General features: G+C 38.3%; 2 protein-coding genes and 1 long non-coding RNA gene across 5 annotated transcripts in view; 1 reads left to right on the forward strand and 2 right to left on the reverse strand.

The window, feature by feature from the left end:
* Nucleotides 1-330: 330 nt before the first annotated feature.
* LOC126598381 (HIPL1 protein-like) lies at nt 331-3,888 on the reverse strand. Its single transcript, XM_050264740.1, has 7 exons — nt 3,278-3,888; nt 2,981-3,138; nt 2,002-2,790; nt 1,643-1,859; nt 1,387-1,565; nt 978-1,219; nt 331-850 (listed from the first exon to the last, which is right to left on the reverse strand). Exons 1-7 carry the CDS (start codon nt 3,366-3,368, stop codon nt 466-468), a joined length of 2,061 nt encoding a protein of 686 aa, XP_050120697.1. The 5' UTR covers nt 3,369-3,888; the 3' UTR covers nt 331-465.
* A 961-nt stretch (nt 3,889-4,849) lies between these two features.
* LOC126598385 (protein EARLY FLOWERING 5-like) overlaps nt 4,850-22,260 on the reverse strand; it is a 35,294-nt gene continuing 17,883 nt past the window's right edge. The window contains exons 2-10 of one of the 3 annotated variants that reach the window (XM_050264745.1): nt 8,896-8,981; nt 8,078-8,171; nt 7,652-7,737; nt 7,392-7,441; nt 7,210-7,279; nt 7,032-7,113; nt 6,556-6,938; nt 5,775-6,314; nt 4,850-5,387 (exon numbers count right to left, since the gene is read on the reverse strand). In XM_050264745.1, coding sequence (XP_050120702.1) covers nt 5,172-5,387; nt 5,775-6,314; nt 6,556-6,938; nt 7,032-7,113; nt 7,210-7,279; nt 7,392-7,441; nt 7,652-7,737; nt 8,078-8,171; nt 8,896-8,976 — 1,602 coding nt within the window. In that variant the 5' untranslated portion in view covers nt 8,977-8,981 and the 3' untranslated portion in view covers nt 4,850-5,171. Of the gene's footprint in view, nt 5,388-5,774; nt 6,315-6,555; nt 6,939-7,031; nt 7,114-7,209; nt 7,280-7,391; nt 7,442-7,651; nt 7,796-8,077; nt 8,172-8,895; nt 8,982-22,260 lie in introns of all 3 variants that reach the window. The other 2 variants (XM_050264747.1, XM_050264746.1) reach the window with 2 other exon arrangements.
* Nucleotides 12,009-12,373, forward strand: LOC126598404 (uncharacterized). Its single transcript, XR_007614819.1, has 2 exons — nt 12,009-12,230; nt 12,317-12,373. It is a non-coding gene; the product is annotated as an uncharacterized LOC126598404 (long non-coding RNA).

A 22,260-nucleotide genomic window follows, 5' to 3' on the forward strand; every position in this document is an offset into this window, starting at 1 on the left:
TTTATATTAAGGTAATTTAGAATGAAATATCTTCTTTTAGATAAAATAATAAAGTAATGTGATAGTTCATCAGTTTATTCCCCATTTTTTGTTTGTGTTTATTTATTTTTATTTTTTGCAAGAAACACTATAAATATGGCCAATTTTTTGTGCACTCAGAACACTGCCACTTAATGTTTTTGTTCAACTAAAATTTTCATACATGTATTTTTAAAATTTTAGTATGTGCTAGAAATAGGACTTATGAATCTTGTCCCACCGGTGTATAACCCATCGTATAACATAAGAAATGATACATCACATGATAAGTATTATCGATACACGTAAAAATTCTCTGGAAATAAAGATAAAATATCCCATTTTAACACTTAAAACATATCATTACAAAGAAAAGTTTTGAAAATTTTATGGTACAAAACAATGAAACATCCACCCCATCACATGATACCAAAAGGCTACAAAATACTAGACAAAACCGAGGAGAAGCAACACTAGAGAAGAAAACATGAGCACTGCATTCTTAGATGGGTGGCTTAACCAGCAAGCATGAGATTTAGGCAAACCACCGGCGGTCGCATTCTCCTTTGAGCATGTGTAACCACACCGACTAGGCCGAACAACTCTGTAAACGCCGCTGCTGGCCAGAACGAAGATGTCCTTGCGGTTGTCCTCCCCGAATGAGGAAATGTAGCCTAGAGCTGGAAGACTACTGTCCGGGACAGAGCTGCAAGCTATCGGAGAGTCACGCGCGCAGCTGAAAGGGATTTTGCTCGAGCTGAAGTTCCCGCTGTTTTCTGGATCTTCGGAGCCTGCCCATATTGCACCAGCGTACAAATCTCCATACACATACCTGAAGATTAAAACCTTGTCAAGATCAATAGAACAATACTAGTGCAAAAATGTGTAGTCCAAGAAAATGCATCAGTTCTCTCTAGCTAGGTCAAGTTTCGAGAGGAGAAAGAACAATTTTCGGTTACCTTCCATACATGCAGGGATCAGTCTCAGACCGATAGATATAGCCCCCGGTTATGGATGCCGAACCTTCTTTCTTGTTCACTTCAGAATGGTTGTACCCCATGATGGGAAAAATTGTGTCCGTAGGTTTTGTGGATGTGTTTCCAGCAAGTGACTTTGGAGGAGTGAAATCGTACGGGCCTTCGTAGAAATGCCAGCCGTAGTTTCCACCCTTGGTGATCACATCCACCTCTTCATACAGATTCTGTTAGATAAGCAAATCAGTGTCAAGAGGACGTAATGTCATGGGGAGGAAAGAGTGTATTTCTCTTTAGTTCATGTCGAAAAACGGAACATTTCGAGGACTTGGGGGTCTTCTGGCAGACAGGAATTGCAAGTAAAAAACTTAGAGATGAAAAATTAAATTTATACCTCCCCGACGTCTGCGCATATAAAGTAGGAAGGCCTTTCTGAATCGAAACTGCAGCGCCACGGATTTCTTAGTCCTAAAGCCCAAATTTCTGGCCTCAGTTCTGGATCTTCGGCGAATGGATTGTCTTTGGGAATGGAGTAGTTTCCCCATAGAACAAGTTTATCCACTTCTGCGGCACCTGGAAGTTCATTGCAAGGTTATCAAATGTGCAATAGGAAGCAGATTGGTTTTGGTAACAGAAATGCTGATACTCACTTGGTACGTTATCAACGTCGAGCCTCATAATCTTTCCGAGCAAAGACTTCTTGTTTTGAGAGAAATTGTATGGATCTCCTACACCGCCACCATCTCCCATCATGAAGTATAAGTACCCATCTTCCGGTCCAAAGAGTATCTGTCCTCCATGCTGAGATGTGAAAGGAAGGCCCATGGTAAATATCCTCCTTACTTCCGATGGTCTGGCACTCGTTGCCTGGCAGTAGGATCCATTGGGAGGAGCATTGTGGTCAGTTAATTTTCACGGAAAAAAAAGCACAACAGGAAGTATGAAAACTTAAAGCAATCAGCAAGTTAAAGTAACCGAAATTGATAAAAGAGTGCATGTAGAGGTGTACCAAGGAAGGCTGGGATGCTGTACCATTAGCAGTATATTCTGCGATAACAGTTAGGTACTGGCATGGCTGAGCACCATTATCGGAAACTAGCTTCGTTGGATCACAATCGACATCTGAATTACACGAACATCTTCCAGTGCATCCTGGCCACTTAACCTTATCACAGTTGAACGAAGCAAAAAACCGGCCATTTTGAGTGAAATTGGGATGAAACGCCATCCCCATCATTCCAAATGCAGTATCGAAATGAACCTCATCGGTTAGATCAATAAAGGGACTTGACTCATCAAGCTCCATTATTCCTCCTGATCCTTCTTCAGGAATTGTTGCCAGCCAAATTTTGCCTTGCTGGTTTGAGAAAAATGCGCGGTTGGAGCCATCCGGATGAGCAACCATGTTGAGGTAAGATCCATTTCCAATTTTCTCGAGGCACAAACCATGTGGGGGGATGGGAGTGCTCGAATCATTTAGTGTGACAGGTTCGCCATTGAAACATACTGATTCGTCACTAGAGGCTCCGCCAAATGCGCTGCAGAAATTAGATTTTGATTGCCAAAGTTCAGTTAGCTCACTAGCATTGTTCTTGGCAGGCACTCCACCCAATGAAGGGGCAAAGGGGGAGTTCAAAATAGACACGTTTTGGCATGTGTCCCATACGTCAGAGCAAAAATTGGTCACTGCTTCTTTAGCCTGGGATGAATTTGATGAAACAGTTGAGTTGCAGAGAACCGGAACAGGGCGAGGCACAGAATCAACGGTAAAAAGCTCACCCGAAAACGGATCACACCTCTAAAAACCATGACAGAAAAGAAATCAGGAATTAAAGGTTTTTATGCATCATGGTCTCACTATAAGTACAGAATTTTAAAATTGGAAACGTTGTATTTTTTTATACAACCAATACTTGGATAAACGCTCCTACTCACTTGAGCTACAAACCTCTTGCGGAAACATTGAAAAGGGAAAGAAAAGGACTTACTGCACAAAGTACTGATTTCAAAAGGGAAGCACAGTCAGAATTGGAGATGTTCATGGTTTGGAATTGCTTATGGATTTGTGAATCTTCAGTGGAGTTGCAGCAAGCAGTTTCATTGTAAGGACAAAACTTGAGTGGATCACTCAGAGTAGAAGGTGCCCCTGCAATCAACTAAACCATTTTAATACGAGCGATATTCTTCTTTAAACTAATCTAAACTGCTGGGAAGAGGATTCAAACGTAAAGCAGCAAACTTTGCAATACAAAATTAACAAAAAGGAAGTACAGAGAAAAACCCACTTGAATCAATACATAAAGGATGTGAAGTTGAAGGATTGAACAGCAGCAGCAAGCTGCAAAGGAGAATGCCAATGGCAAGAACTCTACCCATCCCCACACCAGAAGAGAGAGAGAGAAAGAGAGGAGAGAGAGAAAAATATGAAATGATTGTTTTCCTCTCCCTCCTGTATAAATTCTCTTCCTTTTAATCTACTTTAAGAGAATCCGATTAGCCACACTGTTGCTTTCATTGACTTGGAGAAATTCAAATTAAAAGTTCACTGAATTATCAACATTCTGCTAATCCAGTCACCCCCCATCTTCTCCTGGTATGCTTCTCCATTAGTAGCACATCGACATGTTCCTCTCTCTCTCCCTCCCCTAAAGACCAAAATTTTAATATTCAGCTTCCAGAAGGGAGATCATTTCAGATCTCTCTCCCTCCTTACTAAAACCAAACTCTCTCTCTCTCTCTCTCTCTCTCTCTCTCTCAGATGCAGAAATGGATATGTTTTCAACATCTGTCCGACTGTCCCTCTCTCTTTTCACAACCCTTTTAACAAATTCCTCATTTGTCAACTCATCGATTCAAAGAATGAAGCTTTATGAACAACTTGCCGTTTTTAGATGTTGGGGGCTTGACTTTTGGTCTGAACTGTTTATCTGAATTGATTAGGGTTGTCGGGAACATAGATGGATAAATTAGAAGCCCACTTGTTTTGTTGTTTGCATAGAAAATTGGACAGATTATAAGAACCATATATTAGCACGACGAAAGGTAGCTGAAACTGTTCTCCCAAAACGCGGGAAATTATTTGTGAAAACAGTTTTTAACTTTTTACTTTTACTTTTTGTTCCTGTTTTCTCTGGTAAAAGTCGATGCCTTTTATCTTAAGCCTATTGACCAAACATTTCGGACTCTTGAAATTTGATTAACTTATTATAACTTTTAATGAGATTCCATGTTTTTAACCGTTTGATCAAATTTTAAAGACACTAATTATGTGGTCAGTAGGCTCAGATGAAAAGGGATCCGGAGAGCATCCCTTTCCGTAAAAGTCAACCCTGAAGCTTTCCTTTTGTTGTTGATGCTGGCAACAACAATATCTAATCTTTCTCAGCAACGTCTTTAATTGTCAGTTTTTGACTTTTTTAACGTGTTTTTCCTGTTCGGCAGTTAAAGTAAGTCAACGGTTGTTTTTTTTTTTCCTTAAAACGACAACGTTGTTTAGAAACTTAGAAATGTTAGCACATGTACTTAAACCAAAGTTGTTTTCCTACAACTTAGAAACATCCCGTGTCATCAATAAATCGGCACTAGGACCGGTTGCTTGACACGGGCAAAACATTTGTCAACCGACCTTCACGATACTTTGCTAGCTTTGATCTATTGTGTGACATGGTTGCATAATTAGTTTTTTTTTTTACGGAAGAATCGAGAATTAAAACCTAAGATATAACCCTATTGACATTTGTCAGGCTATCGGACAACAAAAACTAGAACTGGTTGGCACCGACCGCCACTACTCGTCGACCTGCTGCCATGTCAAGAGACAAAACGTCTTGTTGAGGGAAGGACACATGGTTACAAACTTTTAAACAGAAACAAAACTCGATAAACAGCACTAAAGCGTACTCTATATACAACTTACTGTCGTTTTAGTCATCCCGAAAACTAGAGTTTCTAACTCATTACACCCATCTCAACATCTGATAATGTTTTGAATTAACCGTGAAACGATGCATTAGGAAACTAAGTTAATGACAATGGCAACAAAAAGGAATACCACCAGTCTCCATCTCGACTTCAAATGCCTGTGCATTTGTGTTTCCTTTGGCTACGCGCATGCCATCCTCTTTCGATGTTCTTTCTCTTTTTTCGTTTCTATCTTGGTGCCGACTAACCAGCTGGATGTCAACCTTCAAGTGCTCCGAGCGCCTTCATGTCCTCCAGGAAAGCCATATACGAGTCATCTATGCTCTTGCCTTTTGGTGCTGACGACGAGTTTGCTGACTCTGGTTTACCAGGAGGAGTTGCTGACCGGGTAGGTGCTGCTGTGGTTGGGAGTGAAGGTTTTGCTTTTGCTTTTGGGGCGGCCATCTCTCTCCTTACCCGAACAGATGCAGGAACCTAAATCCAGAACCAAGAAACAGGCTGGGGTCATAGAAGGAAATTGGCATCTTGCAATATTATAGAAACAAAATTATTAGATAACATGAAACAAGTGCTAACCCAATACCAATGTCTCATAAAGCTACCGATTTTGTTGGCACTGACAAAGCTTGTCTATAAAATTCGATAGAAGTCTAAACTTACCACCTCTAATTATAACAACAATAAACCTCTAACTCACCACAGCCATCTCACCACTCCAATAATCTTCCTTTAAAAGGTTAAAATTTTAAAGCAGAAGTTAGACGCTACATTGCTTATCAAGTTATGTGTTACTTGTAAAAACATGCAAAGCAATAGAGACTTGCGTTGCATCTTATTGACAGCGAAAGAGAATAAACTCACCATGGACGTAAGTTCTGGAGTGTGCTGAGCCAGAGGCCTCTTCACAACAGTAGATGCTGCAGATTTAACATATGAAGGTTTCTGATGGGCAGCCACTCGAGCAGCATAATCATCTTCTTGATAAGTAGGAGGTGGCCCAGGTGGAAGTGGTGGTCTCATCATTGGGGGAGGTCCAGGGGGAGGACCATATGGGGGCCTGGGGATCATTGGGACCATCATTCCCGGGGGACCTGGTTGAGTGGGAAGTCCAGGAGTGGACAATGGTGGCCGCATATCTGGTGGAGGTGGGGGTGGAGGAAAACGTGAGATACCTGGGGGCAATACATCAGGATGTAAATTTGGAATAAGGGTGGATCCAGGAACTGGAGGTTGTTGTCTTGGAGGAGGAGGAGGAGGTGGTGGAACCATGTTAGCAAAATCCTTGGTAAGTTGAGCATTATTGGTTTCAGCGTCAGATGTTGCACCTCCCGACTGATTATTTGTTGACCTAGGCAGTAAACCTGGAGGTGGAGGAGGAGGAGGAGGAAGCATGGTATGCACCTATAAGAGGAGGAGGCATTAATTTCACAAATATAAAAACTTAATAAGAATATTTTAGGCCTACTAGTTTGAGATAAGCCTGGCAACGTCCACACCCTCTCTTTAGGCATACCAGTCATGTATATGCAAGTAACTTCCATAATTTGCTATAACTAATATCACCCACTATTTTACACCTCTATTAATTCTTATTCCTTTTAAAATATCAGATATCGGTCAGTGGACAATAAAGGAAGCTTACCTGTGTGGAGTCCTTAGAGGTTAAATCAGACAATGAAGATTGATTTTGTTCCTTCTCATTTCCGCTGATACCAGGAGGAGGAGGCTGGGCGGACTGTTGAAAAGGTGGAGGAGGGGGAAGTAGGGGGTGACTAGAAATCTGCTCTTTAGGCAGGGGTCCTGGAGGTGGGGGTGGTGGTGGTGGCAATGAGATACCTGGGTTTGTAGCTGCAGGGTTAGGCGGCAATGGAGGCGGAGGAGGTAGCAGCAAGGACTCAGGTATGACAGAGCCATCACCAGGGCCATTGTCACCAGATTCAGCCAGAGGTGCAGCATCCTCTGACTCCATTTTCGAGGATGATGCAGCACCACTTGACAAAGCAGCAGAAAAGGGAATTCTTGGTCCTGCAATTCAAATTCCAGAACTGAATAAGTGAGAGAAAGTAAAGAGGTCACAGCAATACACAAAATTAGGGTGGGAGTGGGGCTGATCCAGACCTATTGACGATTTAAACATTGGAGGCTTTCCAGGTGGTGGGGCCCCAGTAGGATTCAGGGTCGGATGGAAGTAAACTGAGTCCTGCAGGAGAAAAAAAGAAAGAAATATTGAGTTTTATGTATTGAAAAAGAAAATGAAAGGATGGAAAATAGCATTTAGAAACCAGTTATATCTTACCTCAGGCATTGGATGCTTCGCTCTCTCCTCTTCTTCTGCAGTCTTTCGTCTTTTAGGCGGCCCCAAATGACTGACCGAAAAAAAAAAAACTATAGTTCATAAATCAAAACAAACAGTTACAGAAAATGTATTTAAAGTTTGACCACTAGCACAGAAATACAATGGGAAAACAGAATGTTCACCTGAACATAACTGGGACCTCGCCCTTTTCTTTCTGCTTCTCTACATATTCCTGTACAAAAGCATCTGATCATTGGATGTATGAAACTTATTCTAACAAAAAGGCCCACGGGATTAACGTGAAGTGAACATAGAGGACCCTGAACCACTATGTGGCCAATCGAAGATCACAGTGCAGCATTATAAAACAACGTGGCTAGTTCAATTAGAAAGATAAATACGTATAATGAAAAATAACAATCGTGTTATAAGTGACAATTACCTTCTGCTTCTTTATAACAAGGTTAAGTGTATCCTCTAGTTGCCTCTTCTTGTGTTTTCTTGCTTTGTCAAGAGCGCCATCAGCCTCTGCGCCAATCAGTGAAATACATCAGTGTGTATGAACAGGAAAAGCAGCATGATATGGCTGCAGATCAAAATCAAACTAGTGAAAATAAAAAATCTAGACAAACAGACGCAAGAAGTAAGGCATAATAAAGCACGTGCTGAAATTTTCCTCCAAGAAAAAATACATTCTTTTCTACATGAATACTATTCCGAGCATTCAAATTTCAAACAACCAACTTTCAATAAATTTGAGCATAAAAAAGATCCAGTATTACAGTCTATAGATATATAACAGCTATAATTCTTTCTATAAATAAAAAAGGCTCCATAACCAGAAGTCCATAAGCAAACTGTGACTTACTCATCATTTCCAGCTTATCAATCTGCTCTTTCAAAGTATCGGGATCCTTCTTCAAGATCCCCACCTCTCTCACCTTCTTTCGTTCTTTTTTATTCTGTTTGTCATATACAAAGTCAGAAGTGTATGAATAAGGATTTAATCAATGCAATAAGCTTGTCAAGAACACCAAAAGAAACAAACAAAGGGAGTTTTATTTTGGAATTGCATAATTCTACGAAGTGGTGGCACAAGCATACGCTATCAAACACACTTAACAGAAAGGAAAAAAAAAAAATTGCAAACATAAGGTAATACTGATTAAGCATCATTGACATGCATCCGCTTCCCATATACGACTGCATGTGCACATATATATACTATTCTCGACCTTTCGGCCAAGAATAAAGTGGGTGAAGCTGTGCAAACGGCCTGATATAACTTTTAGATGGTAATACGAAATAAAAGCATTAGCCTTTCACAAACTTAATGCTATCAAGTCCATTTACAATAAGCCAATGCTTGCTTCAGTATGCTTACAACTTTCTTTCAGAAACAACAATGGTAAATTGGTAATGCAGATGCCAAATCCAATCCCAAAAAAAATTTACTAACTCTAAATTGTAGTAAAAAATTTGAAATTTCGATTGAAGTTTTACTTGTTCTAATCTCATGAGAATTAGGGCAACACTGAAATTGGACACAATGGAGTACCAAATTGCGAAAATTGAACGAATACAACCGAAAACGAACAACCCAATTGCCAATTGAGCACGGAATCAAGGAGTTAACAGAGGAAAAAGAGCACAAAACGGTGTAGTTTTCAGGGATGTAATCGTTACCCGTTTCAATTCCTTCTTCCGGAGCTCCTTCCGGTAAGCGTCCGTAGGGTTCATCACCTTCCCTCCCTTCGTCGTCTTCATCTTGAATTCGCTTCAAGCTCTTCTCTTTTTGCTGATTCCAACTCGAATTTCAGGAAATCTGCGGAAAACTCAAATTACAGAGAGAAGCGTGGATAATGAAGGGAAAATGTTTTGGGTATTTTTTGCTCAAAAGAGTGATGAATAAAACCCCGTCCAGAGCCCAAACCCCCACCTTGTTTGTTTTCTGTTGATTTTGTTAGAGCAACTTCACCCCTAAATATGGGTTCGCATCCGGCGTATTTAGGGGTGGTTTGGGAGTGATTAGTTAAAAAAAGAAAAACGCCCATAAAAAAAAACTGTGAGGATTTTAGGTGTTTGATAAACTGAAAAAAAATAGGTTATTTTGGAAACTGCTGTGAGAATAAGCTGAAATCAAAGGAAAAAGCTGAAGATGCTATTTGCAACTTTGAAAAACTGGCTTTTTTCAAAGCATACGGAGCTACAATGCTCCTTTAATGAAAAGACCAACTATCAGACTGCTTTTTTTTTTTCCAAAAACACTTTTACAAAAAAGTTTACCAAACATTCTGCTGATTTATTTCACAACCGCTTATTCTCACAGCAACTTTTTTTCAAAGCACAGCAATACTAAACCAGCCCTTAATCCACTTAAATAAATAGTGATTGACTCTGATAAACAGTAATTAGATAAATGTATCTCCATTCCTAAAAAATACGTTGACATAAAGTTTAAAAATACATTGATATCTCCACCTCTACAAAATACGTTGGCATCCAACTCATTTAAAAAATATAAATATTTTTTATAAAATAACAAATAAAAATTTTAATTTTAATTTCGGATATGATTTTTAATCAATCTTGTCACGTCATGTGTCATTGTCTGAAAGTACTATTTTATGGATAGATTTCCGATAAGATTCAATTAATCCCAATGGGCCACGTGTCACTATCTATTTACAATAATTTAGCTATGATTTCCGATAAGATTTTCAACAAATCTCAACGTGTCACATGTCATTATCTGTTTATAATAATTTAGACAAAATCTCGACAAGATTTTCAACCAATCACTTAGTGCCACGTGACATTATCCAAAACCTCATCCTTTCTTTTTTTGTCCATATAAACCTACGTTCATCCTCATTCACACACCAAATTCAATCTTTCTTTTTTAGCTCAGAATCATTCTTCATTGTTTTTAAATCTTGAGTTCTTGCAATGTCTTCTTCAAAAAGATTGTATGAAATCGATGAGCTATAGAAAAAATTGTTGGTACAACAGGAATAATTGTTCAATCTCGAGGAAGATGGAGATGAGGCTTTCGCAATAGAAGATGATGACCATAGAAGGCAGAGGGCCTCACATTCCCGTTGTGCCATGAAAGTTGTGGGTCAGATATCCAAACCCAGACGTGTTGCAAACTTGGATAGAAAGATGAAAAAACGAGGTAAATATCTCTTGAAATATTATTTTATCCCTAACAGTTTATTCCCTGATCATATTTTTAAACGTCGTTTTAGAATGCAATGCAGTTTGTTCGACAAAATCATGAGTGCTATTTCCAACCATGATCCATACTTTGTGTAACAAAAAAAAAGATGCTTTTCATGTTCTATGTATTCTTCTTCCTGAGTAAAAAATTACTACTATCTTGCGAATGCTTGCATATAGAGCATTTGTAGATTAAATGGATGAGATAGCGAGAATGGGAAAATCAACTGTTATGGAGTATGCAATTTTGCTCTGCAATTGAAACCCTCTACAGTAATGAGTACCTTCGGAAACTCACACCAAGGCAGCTTTATTTATTATTTAGTGAAACTAAAATTAGAGTTAATTACAAATTTGGTCCCAGATATTTAGTGGTTTTTCCACGTTGGTCCTTATTTTTTTGGTTTCAAGTTGGTCTGTGGATTTTTAAAAATGTGTCAAAAATGCATTTCACAGTGGTTTAATTCATCTAATTTCTACTCTCTTATTGGTTTTTATTTTCTCTCTCTCAAATGGAAATAAATATGTTAAATTAAAAAAATTAGAATCATTCTCATAGAACTTGAATTTGCGACATATTTTAGGACAATAGTGATGTCAGTGACGAATACTCGTATCTATATTGCAATAATACTTGTATAATTAAGTGCCTTGCTTGACTAATTACGTTTTGTTCAGTATTTGATCGTTAAATTAAATAATACAGTGTGCATGCTATACATCGTCTTCAAATGGCGCCCATCACTTGGATTCTTTTTGTATTGAGCATTGCTGTCGTCACCACGCTCTTTTTCGTCTCCTTGAAGCTGAAGTCATCCAAGAAGTAAGACAAAAAAAAAGCGGAGGGGGAGGGACTCACAATCAGCCTACTACGCCAACATCTCAAGCTACTCCCTCTACACCCGCATCTGAGAATGAGTATGAAAATCCAAGTGAGTCATCACTCGTTGACGATGAAGATGGTCCAAGTGAACAATTAGGGGAGAGCGAGTACAAAAGTCCAAGTGACATCAATCCTTGACGACACAGATTCTGAAATTGAATCAAGAGACGAGCCTGCCCATACATTGCCTCATAAGCAGTTCAGGTCGAATGGAGTGAAGCATCGGTACCTTGCCAAGAAATTAAAAGGAAAGGTATGTATCTAATTTCCATCTGTGATTTGCTTGTATTTGACTAATCATTTCTACTACTCTCAATACAAAACAGGTTGTCTGGTCATATGTTTCTGAAGAAATTTGAATGTTCGTTTGCATGCCAATTAACTTCCAAAGTAATTGAATTCATGAATATTACGAGAAGAATTGTCAGGTTGTCAACCATATGTTTTGCTACTAGTCACACATATTTTAATGTTCTCTAGTTTACCTATTGGTTAGGTTGGTTAGAAGGCATAGTAAGGTTTGTTAATTTGATATGTATACATATGAAATTCTTTAGGTTGATTTTGTAGACCTTCAACCTATATTTTAATGTTATATTACTTATTAGTTTATATCTTGGCTATTTGTATTCATATTATTGGCGCAAGTATTATCCCATATGAAATTGAATATGAAGGTGACCACTACGGAGAAAGAACAAAGTGTAGCTTGGTGCCATACTTAGGAAACTTAAAGAGAAGAGCCATGATGCACTTTCGAAATAGCTCCAACATCAAGCATGAAAATCTTCTTAATGCCAAACCCGTCGCATTTGATGAAGTAGAGGAACAATGGTATATATTCTATGATGAGTTCAAATGCCCATTTGACCAACAGTCTCGTTTGTACCAAGAAATGGTGGAGAACGTCCGTTAAGTAAGTGTTAATGTGTTTTTTAATATGTGTATGACTATCTGTGTAGGTTTGGTAAATTTATCATTCGTTACTATCTTTATCTGTAGGAAAATGCTTGAGATGTTGGAGTATATGCATAACAAGAACCAAACACATGCAAGCTTCTAGTTACGTGGTTGTTGGTGAAGATTTGAAGATATTGAACATTAAAAGTGTGGATGAGAGCCAAAAGATTAGCCAAAAATTTCAAGATCTTTCAGACTTTGGTGAGTTTATCTCTGATATGTTACCTACGACAATAGTAGACAGGACACTATTTCTTGGTTGCTTCAAAATTGATGGACCGGCTTGTTATTGAAGTAAGTAAACAACTTTATTAGTAAGTAAAACTATTTGCCTATTGTTCTTATACGCTGAAGACTTTTTGTTTTTTCCTCTCCTAGTTATGGGGATTTTATCAGTGTGCTCATCAATCATCCGAGTCTGATGAGTGAGTTTAAAAGGGTCGATTATTTTGCCGATATTCACTAATCGAAAAGACATAGAACAAGGCTCAACGGTTCCCACTTTAACAAGGTTATTAAAGCCTCAACTTTCATAGATTTCAACCATCTTCGACAATCTTGGTGTCCCAATCTCTAAAATCTATGAAAGTTGAGCCTTTAATAACCTTGTGAAAGTGGGAATCATTGAGCCTTGTTCTATGTCTTTTCGATTGGTGAATATCCGCAAAATAATAGAGCCTTTTGAACTCACTAATCAGACTCGGATTATTGATGAGCACACTGATAAAATCCCCATAACTAGGAGGGGAAAAAAGAAAATGTCTTTGGCATATAAGAACAATAGGAAAATAGTTTTACTTGCTAATAAAGTTGTTTACTTACTTCAATAAGCAAGCCGGTCCATCAATTTTGAAGCAACCAAGAAATAGTGTCTTGTCCACTATCGTCATAGGTAACGTATCGGAGATAAACTCGCCAAAGTCTAAAAGATCTTGAAATTTTTGGCTAATCTTTTGGCTTTCATCCACACTTTTAATGTTCAATATCTTCAAATATTCACCAACAACCACCTAACTAGAAGCTTTATTTAAGCTTCCATGTGTTTGGTTCTTATTATATATATACTCCAACATCTCAAGTATCTTCCTACAGATAAAGATAGTAACGAATGATAAATTTACCAAACCTACACAGATAGTCACACATAAGCAAACACGCACACACATATTAAAGAACACATTAACGCTTACTTAACGGACGTTCTCCACCATTTCTTGGTACAAACGATATTGTTGGTCAACTGAGCAAATGGGCATTTGAACTCATCATAGAATATGTACCATTGTTCCTCTACTTCATCAAATGCGACGGGTTTGGCATTAAGAAGATTTTCATGCTTGATGTTGGAGCTATTTTGAAAGTGCATCGTGGCTCTTCTCTTTAAGTTTCCTAAGTATGGCACCATGCTACACTTTGTTCTTTCTCCGTCTTCAAAGTATAATGTTACTTGTCTCGGTGTTGTGAAAGTGTAGTGGTCACCTTCATATTCAATTTCATACGGGATAATATTTGCGCCAGTAATATGAATTCAAATAGCCAAGATATAAACTAATAAATAATATAACATTAAAATATAGGTTGAAGGTCTACAAAATCATCCTAAAGAATTTCATATGTAGACATATAAAATCAAATTAACAAACCTTACTATGCCAACAAATGCCTTATAACCAACCTAACCAATAGGTAAACTAGAGAACATTAAAATATGTGTGACTAGTGGCAAAACATATGGTTGACAACCTGACAATTCTTCTCATAATATTCATGAATTCAATTACTTTGGAAGTTAATTGGCATGCAAACGAACATTCAAATTTCTTCAGAAACATATGACCAGACAACTTGTTTTGTATTGAGAGTAGTAGAAATGATTAGTCAAATACAAGCAAATCACAGATGGAAATTAGATACATACCTTTCCTTTTAATTTCTTGGCAAGGTACCGATGCTTCACTACATTCAACATGAACTGCTTACGAGGCAATGTATGGCAGGCTCGTCCCTTGATTCAATTTCACAATCTGTGTCGTCAAGGACTGATGAGTCACTTGGACTTACTTACTCGCTTTCCCCTAATTGTTCACTTGGACAATCTTCATCGTCAACGAGTGATGACTCACTTGGATTTTCATACTCACTCTCATATGCGTGTGCAGGAGGAGTAGCTTGAGGTGTTGGCGCATGTGTAGTAGGCTGATTGTGAGTCCCTCCCCGCCTCCCCCTCCGCTTTTTTTTCTTGTCTTGCTTCTTGGATGACTTCTTCCAGCTTCAAGGCGACGAAAAAGAGCGTGGTGACAATGGCAATGCTCAATACAAAAAGAATCCAAGTGATGGGCGCTATTTGAAGACGATGTATAGAATGCACACTGTATTAATTAATTTAATTTAACGATCAGATGCTGAACAAAACGTAATTAGTCAAGCAAGGCACTTAATTATACAAGTATTAGTGATGCAAAATCTGCCACAGTTGGTACGGGTTCACTTACTGCCGCATACTATCAAACAGTAGAATTCACAAACACACAGAGAGTGATCTAGCAGAGTATAATGTTAACAGTGATGTGAGAAGTAAATTAATAGTCTGAAATAACAGAGTCGAGAGGTTAATCGGACCATCAAGACGGAAGATTTGTGGACAAATTAAATTAAATTAAACAGGAGAATCATATCCATATCTATACAAATTGCTGTTCAGATTGCGCACTGCTACGGCTACTCATACTGGTAGGTTAAAGTAAAAAAGAGAATTACTGTTACTGACCTTCTTGTGAGATTCAGCTGAATCCAAGCCACCAGCAGCAGCAATTTGTAGGAAAACGAAGGGAGTTTTTAGGGTATCGGGCGGATACGATTTTGGGGATGGCCGATTCCAAATTTGATAAGGATCAACCTCTGATGCCCTATCTCAAATCTGCAAGTAGTTAGATAATTGGAATGGAACAATGGCGGAAGAAGGAAGAAGGAAGAAGAGGAATCTGAGCTCCCAATATTTTTTTGTGATAATACTTTTTTAGTTCAATTGACCATCCGTCCCACAAGCTCATGGTTAGACATTTTTAATTGGGATAGGATACCGGTGATATATTATGTGTTTTTACGTAAATAGTGGAAACTTATATTTTTTTAAGTTATTTACTTTTTGATAAATATGTCTTACTATTTATATAATGACACGTGATGTACTATTTTGTGTGACTGTCACACTGGAAAATCTCTCCTCCATATCCATGTGAGCCTTTAATACAACTCCACAATTCAACTAATGCCACCTGGCTATTCTACTAATTATCTAATTAACAACCAAATCCCATTTCTAAACTCTGCTAACTGATTAAACTGGTCGCTTATTACATTTCATATCAAAATTGGAGAATAATAAAATTCAAAATTCTATTTTCATAAGTTCAACTTCCCCCTTATTACCTTTCAAAAACTCAATATTCAACTTTGACAAGGGTTTTAGGGTTCGGTATATGATTTTGGGGTATCATTGAAGAAGAAGAGTGATCAAGGAGTGAAGTCGCCCTTTCTTTCTTTGGACACTATTTGTTTAATGACGAATATAACCTTCAACTTATTAATTTATATAAGATGATATTTATTATTATTGTTATTCAGAAATTACATGTATGTTTTCTCTTTATTATATGTTGAAATTGTGAAGTGACGACTAATTTAGTAGAAATGGAAGTTGGGAGTCTAATTGTAAGATCCCACATCGTCCATAGATGAGAATCTTGTAAGCCTTATATGTATATTCTCATCTCTACATAGCACGAGGCCTTTTGGAAGCTCACTGACTTCGGATTTCATCAGAACTCCGACGTTAAGCGAGTTCTGCGCGGGAGCATTCCTATAAACAAAACCGTGATGGCATGGTTGGGGCCCAAAGCGGACAGTATCGTTCTATGGTGGAATCGAGCCCGGGATGTGGTGGGGCCTGAGCCGGGATATGACAATTTGATATCAAAGCCAATCCATGACCGGAAGTGTGCCGATGAGGTCGTTAAGCTCTTAAGGGGGATGCCTAAGGTGAGTGGATTGTAATATCCCACATCCCATGGGTGATGATCTTGTAAGCCTTAACATCCCCATGGGTGAGGATTTTGTAAGCCTTAACATCCCCATGGGTGATGATCTTGTAAGTCTTATATGAATATTCTCATCTCTACCTAGCACGAGACATTTTGAGAACTCACTGGCTTCGGGTTCCATCAGAACTTCGAAGTTAAGCGAGTTCGCGTGAGAGCATTCTTAGAATGAGTGACCCACTGGGAAGTTCTGCTCGTGTGAGTTCCCAGAAACAAAACCGTGAGGGCGTGGTCGGGGCCCAAAGCAGACAATATCGTGCTACAGTGGAGTCGAGCCAAAGATGTGATGGGACCCAAACCAAGATGTGACACTAATTCCTGAAATTCCACATTTTCTTTTTCAAGTGCAAACTGCAAACGGACGACAAGTAGAAAATGAGAAACCTCTATGGTGGAATAAGTCTGTCTTTAGTTGTTTATTTTGTTTTACATTAGACCTCACTATCCATCCCGTTTAGCCAGCTTAAACTCAACGGCCTCGTTTGGTTGCTAGGACATGAAAATTCGGATAGCTCATTAGATTTCCAATGGATGCCAATTTTGCAAGTTTTGTCCAAGCTAATGCAGTTGATCAAAATTAATGTGAACAATATGACACAAAAGTTTCCATTTTGAAAAATTAAAACTACTTTTTATAGATATAAAAGAATTAATTGTACGCCTACAATACACGCAGTAATAGATAACAAATCAACAAAGCTCTTATGTTCACTCGCTATCTTGGAGAAGAATGCAGCAGCCTTTTGAGCACGATCGAGTGATAAAATCCACCATGTATTACTAGGAGCCTCAACAAAATAAGATTCAAGACACACATGAGCAAACAGAGTACCTTTCTTTTTCAACCATTTCTTGTACTTGGCGCATTCGGTCTTCTTGTGTCCCTTCTTGTTGCAAAAGAAGCATGCATCCTTGTCCGTAAAATGCTTCATTGGTTTTTTTCCTTTTTTTCACCTTAGGAAAACATTTGCCCTTCTTGGCACCTTCATGCCCGTTAATTACCAGATGAGCAGTTTCCAATTCGCATTCCGTCTTCTTGTGTCGCCCTTGCACATTAATTACCAGATGAGCACTTTCCAATTTATCAAGTTTCAATCTCTCTTCCTTTTGAAAACACATGGTCAGACGTTTATTGGAATACCACTTTTCCTTAAGTGTGTGATACGAAGAATGAAATTGACCAAGAATGACTCAGAAATCTCTATCTACAAGGACTTAAGTCGAGTAGCAATGTCCCTCATTTCCATATGTGCTCACACACTCTTGGAATTGTCATGCTTCATGCATGAAAATTTCTGCATCAGGATGCTAGCAAGTGCCTTATCAGATTTCACAAACTGTTCCTCAATGGCTTTCATATATGAAATCTGTCACCTTATCACATTCTGGGATTGAACCCTAAATGCTCTTGCTCACATCTACGAGGACTTAAGATGTTGCGGCTAATCTTAAATCAACATGAAGCAATTATATATGCATCAACTCACTGAGTTCAAATGAAAAGAAACTCATAATATATACATGGATATGGCAGCAACTTACAGTATTCATATAATAATGAACAATATGTACTTTGTGGGGATCCTCTCCAAATCCACTTTGTGGGGATCCCACATTTTAGCCGTTGATCGTATATTGTGCAGCCAGTTTTCGTTAGGCACTATTTGTGTTTAATTTTAAATAAATAAAAAGTTAAATAAGTTTTGATCGCACGATGCACGATAAATGGCTAAGATGTGAGACCCTAGGATCCCCAAAATTTGGATTCGGATGGAATCCCAAATCCTAATTAGCCAATGTGATAAGCTAATCTGCCACCCAATTGATAAAGTCAACATGTTGTGCTTTATCCTAACCAAAAGATATGGTTACGGTGAGGGAGTAAGATTTTCTCTCCTACTAATCATTCTCTCTCCTCCTATTTAAATAGTTACAATTAATTCACTTCAACATATTGTTTTGAATTTTTTATTAGAGAAAAAAACAAAAAAGAAAGTGTGAGAGGAGAGGAGGCAAGAAGATGGCAATAAAAGGGAAAGAATCCTACTCCTTTGTGTGGGAGGGGGTTTTACGTGAAGGCATCAATCTACTTGTAGACCTTAACATTACTTGATGCCAAGGGCCAGGGTTAGTCCTAAGATTTTTGAGGTCCCGGACGACGTAAAAAAATGTACCCTAACTTAATATAAAATAGATTATTTGTTTTCACACTTGAAATTTGGACGAAATTATACTTAAAAAAACACTTCAACTCAGTAAATTAGAAACACCTATCATTTAACCACATTTTATAAATTTAAACACCTATAAAAACATATATAAATATATCACCCTAATAATTTTGGTGCTCCCAATTTTTTTGAGCCCAAGACAGTTGTCCAACCCGTACTGGGCCAAATCGACTGTACCAAAGGCCTATTTTACTGAAGGGAGATAGAGCGTGCAACGGAATAGAGAAAAGAAAGTTGGGTAATTTTTGTGATGACGCTTTCCATCAATTGTGCCTTTATTTATACTAAACCTAGGGATGATAATTATAACCGTTAAAATCGATAATCGTGGCTAACCGTCCGAATGGATTGGATTTAGGTATAAAAATTCGGGTATATTTTGGATATGGGGAAAACCATGAATAATATTCGGTTATGGTTTTGTATATGATTATATGGATCCCCAATCCATATCCGTCACCGAATCCGAACCTAATTATAAATAATATAATAGTATTTATATATAATCATATATATTATAATTGTATTATAATATATATTATTCACTGAATCCATTACCTTGAGAATACAAAAGTTGCACTGTGTAAGTTACATTTTGTGGGCAAGTTAAAAAGTTTTGATATGAATCAAAATCTAAGAGAATCCAGACCAATAGTACTTATGGAAGATATCAAAGATCAGCTAACATTAGCAATGTTTAGCTTTAATTTTTATGCTCCACAAGATCCATTAATTAAATCATTTTATACATCAAATATATAATGATGAAATTAATATTTACTAAATTATCATGCGTTAATTGAATAAATATATTTTTTGTATTGACGAAAATAAGTATAACCGTTAACCGATGGGGAATCAGTTACCCATTGGGTATGGTTATGTATAATACTTGATGGTTAATTGGCGGTTATGGATATGGTTAATTTTCATGATTATGGGGATGGATATAATATTTCCATCCCCAAACCGAACCGTTGACATCCCTAACTAAACCTAGTAGGCTTGCTTGCTTTGCAAGTTTGGTTTGATTTCTGCTTTTCGATTTATCAGATAACATATAGGTCACTTCTCAACCAAAAAAACATAAAAAAGAGAACGAATAGGTCCCGCTATAAATAACATCCCTAACACATGAGAGTTTTCTAACTTTTGGAGGTCGTCCCAATCGTAAACCAAGAAAAGCACAAGACGTATAGGAGGTCATCAAATACACTTGGATGCTCATGGCCAGCCTATCACTCTTCTTGGCAGCAGACTTGCAAACCTTGATACGAGCCCGTCCATCACTCTCCTCGGCACCAGACCTGGCAAGTATGAGGCTCCCATATACAGGGCTGACGAAAAAGACAAAAGAACGGCACTTGCTCCAGTTCTGCCAGCTGCAGCATAAGAAACACCAAAATGACGAAAGATAAAAAACAAAAAAAGAGAAAAATTACACGATCAATTAGGCCCGTCCATATTATGAGACGCATGCAATCTATCAATGTCCACGATGATCCACGAGAATAAACCAAATTAAAATTTTGCACAATCTTAACATATAACCCTTGGAGATGCAGCAAACACAAAAACTAAAATTTGTATATACATACCCAGTTTCTTCTTTTTATTCCTCTTCCTTCTCTTTTTGGATGCACCACGTGAAACTTCCGTCCTTTTCTTATCCAGCTTGTCAGTCCCTTCTTTGGGTTCAAAATCCTTGGCCAACTTATCAGTCTCATCTTCGATTTCAATATTCTTAGCCAACTTGTTAGTTTCTCCAACACTGGGTTCCAAAACCTCAGGCGTGCAGAGACATGATAGAGTTACAGATCGTTATAACAGAATCCTGATGTAATGAAATTGTAATTACAGCAAAGAAACAAAAAGGAACTTAAGCTGCTGAGTTCTCCATATTCTCAAGTTACAATTACTAATCCTATCATCCTCAAGCTTCCACAAAAAGTTAAACATACCAAGAGTCTAAGACAAGTTCTGTCAATCCTGTTGGAAATTCAAATAAAAACAGGTTGTGGTTAAAGCTAGCTGTTAGTTCTTTCCAGGCTGTTCACCTACAACTACAAACATCATTGCTCCCTCCACTTGTTAGCCGAAAGGTGATTACAAGACAGCAGTGTGTTGAAAGACAACACATATATGAGCTGCTGTGTGCTAGCTGAAAGGTTGTGATTGCAACCTGGAATGATGCAATGCATGTGTCTGCCAACCATCCAAAGTTGCTGCATGTGTTCGAAAGGGAATAAAGATTGTGAACACCATCATTTTGCATGTGTTGTTGTATTGTTTATCAATTTCTGTTTTGTATAAATAGGTCTTCTTGCTAGGCTTTAGAATCAATCCAAACTCCCATTCCATTCCAATCCCATTCTCATTTTCAGCTTGTAAGCTTTAAGAGTTGTAAACTCTTCTAATATTTCAAAGTGTTTGTTATCACCAAGCTTGCTATTTCTTTCCTTTCGTTCGTCCAATTTTATTGAGAGTGCAAAGTGAGAGGTGTGATAGAGTTCGTAAACTTATCACCCACATATTTTGGTATTGAGTTAGTAAACTTTAAATACCAACAATTGGTATCAGAGCCAGAATACCTTTCTGGCAAGTGCAACAACTATGGCGTCCAATTTAGTGCAACTCCAGGTTCCCACATTGAAGAAAGAAAATTATCAAAGATGGTGCATCCAATTCAAAGCATTGTTTGGATCACAAGAGCTATGGGAAGTTGTTAGTAGTGGGTATGTTGTACCCACTGCCGAGCAAGAAGCCACATATATACAGATCAAAGGAACACTCTCAAGGATTTACGAAAGAAGGACCAGAAGGCGCTGTATCTTCTCTATCAAGGATTAGAAGATTCAACGTTCGAGAAGGTTGCAGAAGCAACAACCAGTAAGCAAGTTTGGGATAGTCTGAGCACAATTTACCAACGAGTAGATCGAGTAAAAAGAGTCCGACTTCAATCATTAAAAGCAGATTTTGAAGCTACTCATATGAAAGAAGGAGAAAACATTTCAGACTACTACTCTCGACTACTTGTAATTGTGAATCAAATGAAAAAGGAATGGCGAGAGGCTTGACGATGTTCGTGTCATGGAGAGAATCCTTCGATCACTCACATGCAACTTTGAGCATGTGGTGACTGCCATTGAGGAATCCAAGGATTTGGAGAAAATGAGCGCAGAGGAACTGCTAGGATCCCTCCTGGTTCACGAGCAACGCATTCAGAAGAATGCAAGCACCACAATGCTAGAGCAAGCTTTGGAGTCAAAGTTGAATATTGACAAACCAAATGGAGGTCATGGGCAGTGGAACTCACGTCGTGGGAGTTCATCCAACCGTAGTCGAGGACAAGCCCGAGGAAGAGGTCGAGGCTATGCACAAAACCGAGGTCAATCTCAAGAGTGGAGATCTACTCGAGGAAACGCACATATCCAGTGTCACAGTTGCAAGCAATATGGACATTATGCCAATGAATGTTCATATAAAAATGGTGAGCATGTCAACATGGCATAATCAAGTGGAAATGCTAGTGAGGAATTTACAGTCTTACTAGCACACCATGATATCAGTAGCCAACAAGATGTTTGGTATTTGGACTCTGGTGCAAGCAACCACATGTGTGGAAAGAAAGAGTTTTTTGCCAACTCAAAGATGGGCC

Source organism: Malus sylvestris, chromosome 14, assembly GCF_916048215.2.
Source record: "Malus sylvestris chromosome 14, drMalSylv7.2, whole genome shotgun sequence".
In the NCBI taxonomy this organism is placed as follows: domain Eukaryota; kingdom Viridiplantae; phylum Streptophyta; class Magnoliopsida; order Rosales; family Rosaceae; genus Malus; species Malus sylvestris.

Coding starts and splice junctions, on each gene's coding strand:
- LOC126598381 (XM_050264740.1), bottom strand. CDS start 3,368: ATGGGTAGAGTTCTTGCCATTGGCATTCTCCTTTGCAGCTTGCTGCTG. Junction 2,791..2,980: donor TGAAATCAGTACTTTGTGCA/GTAAGTCCTTTT, acceptor CATGGTTTTTAG/AGGTGTGATCCGTTTTCGGG. Junction 851..977: donor GATCCCTGCATGTATGGAAG/GTAACCGAAAAT, acceptor TTTAATCTTCAG/GTATGTGTATGGAGATTTGT.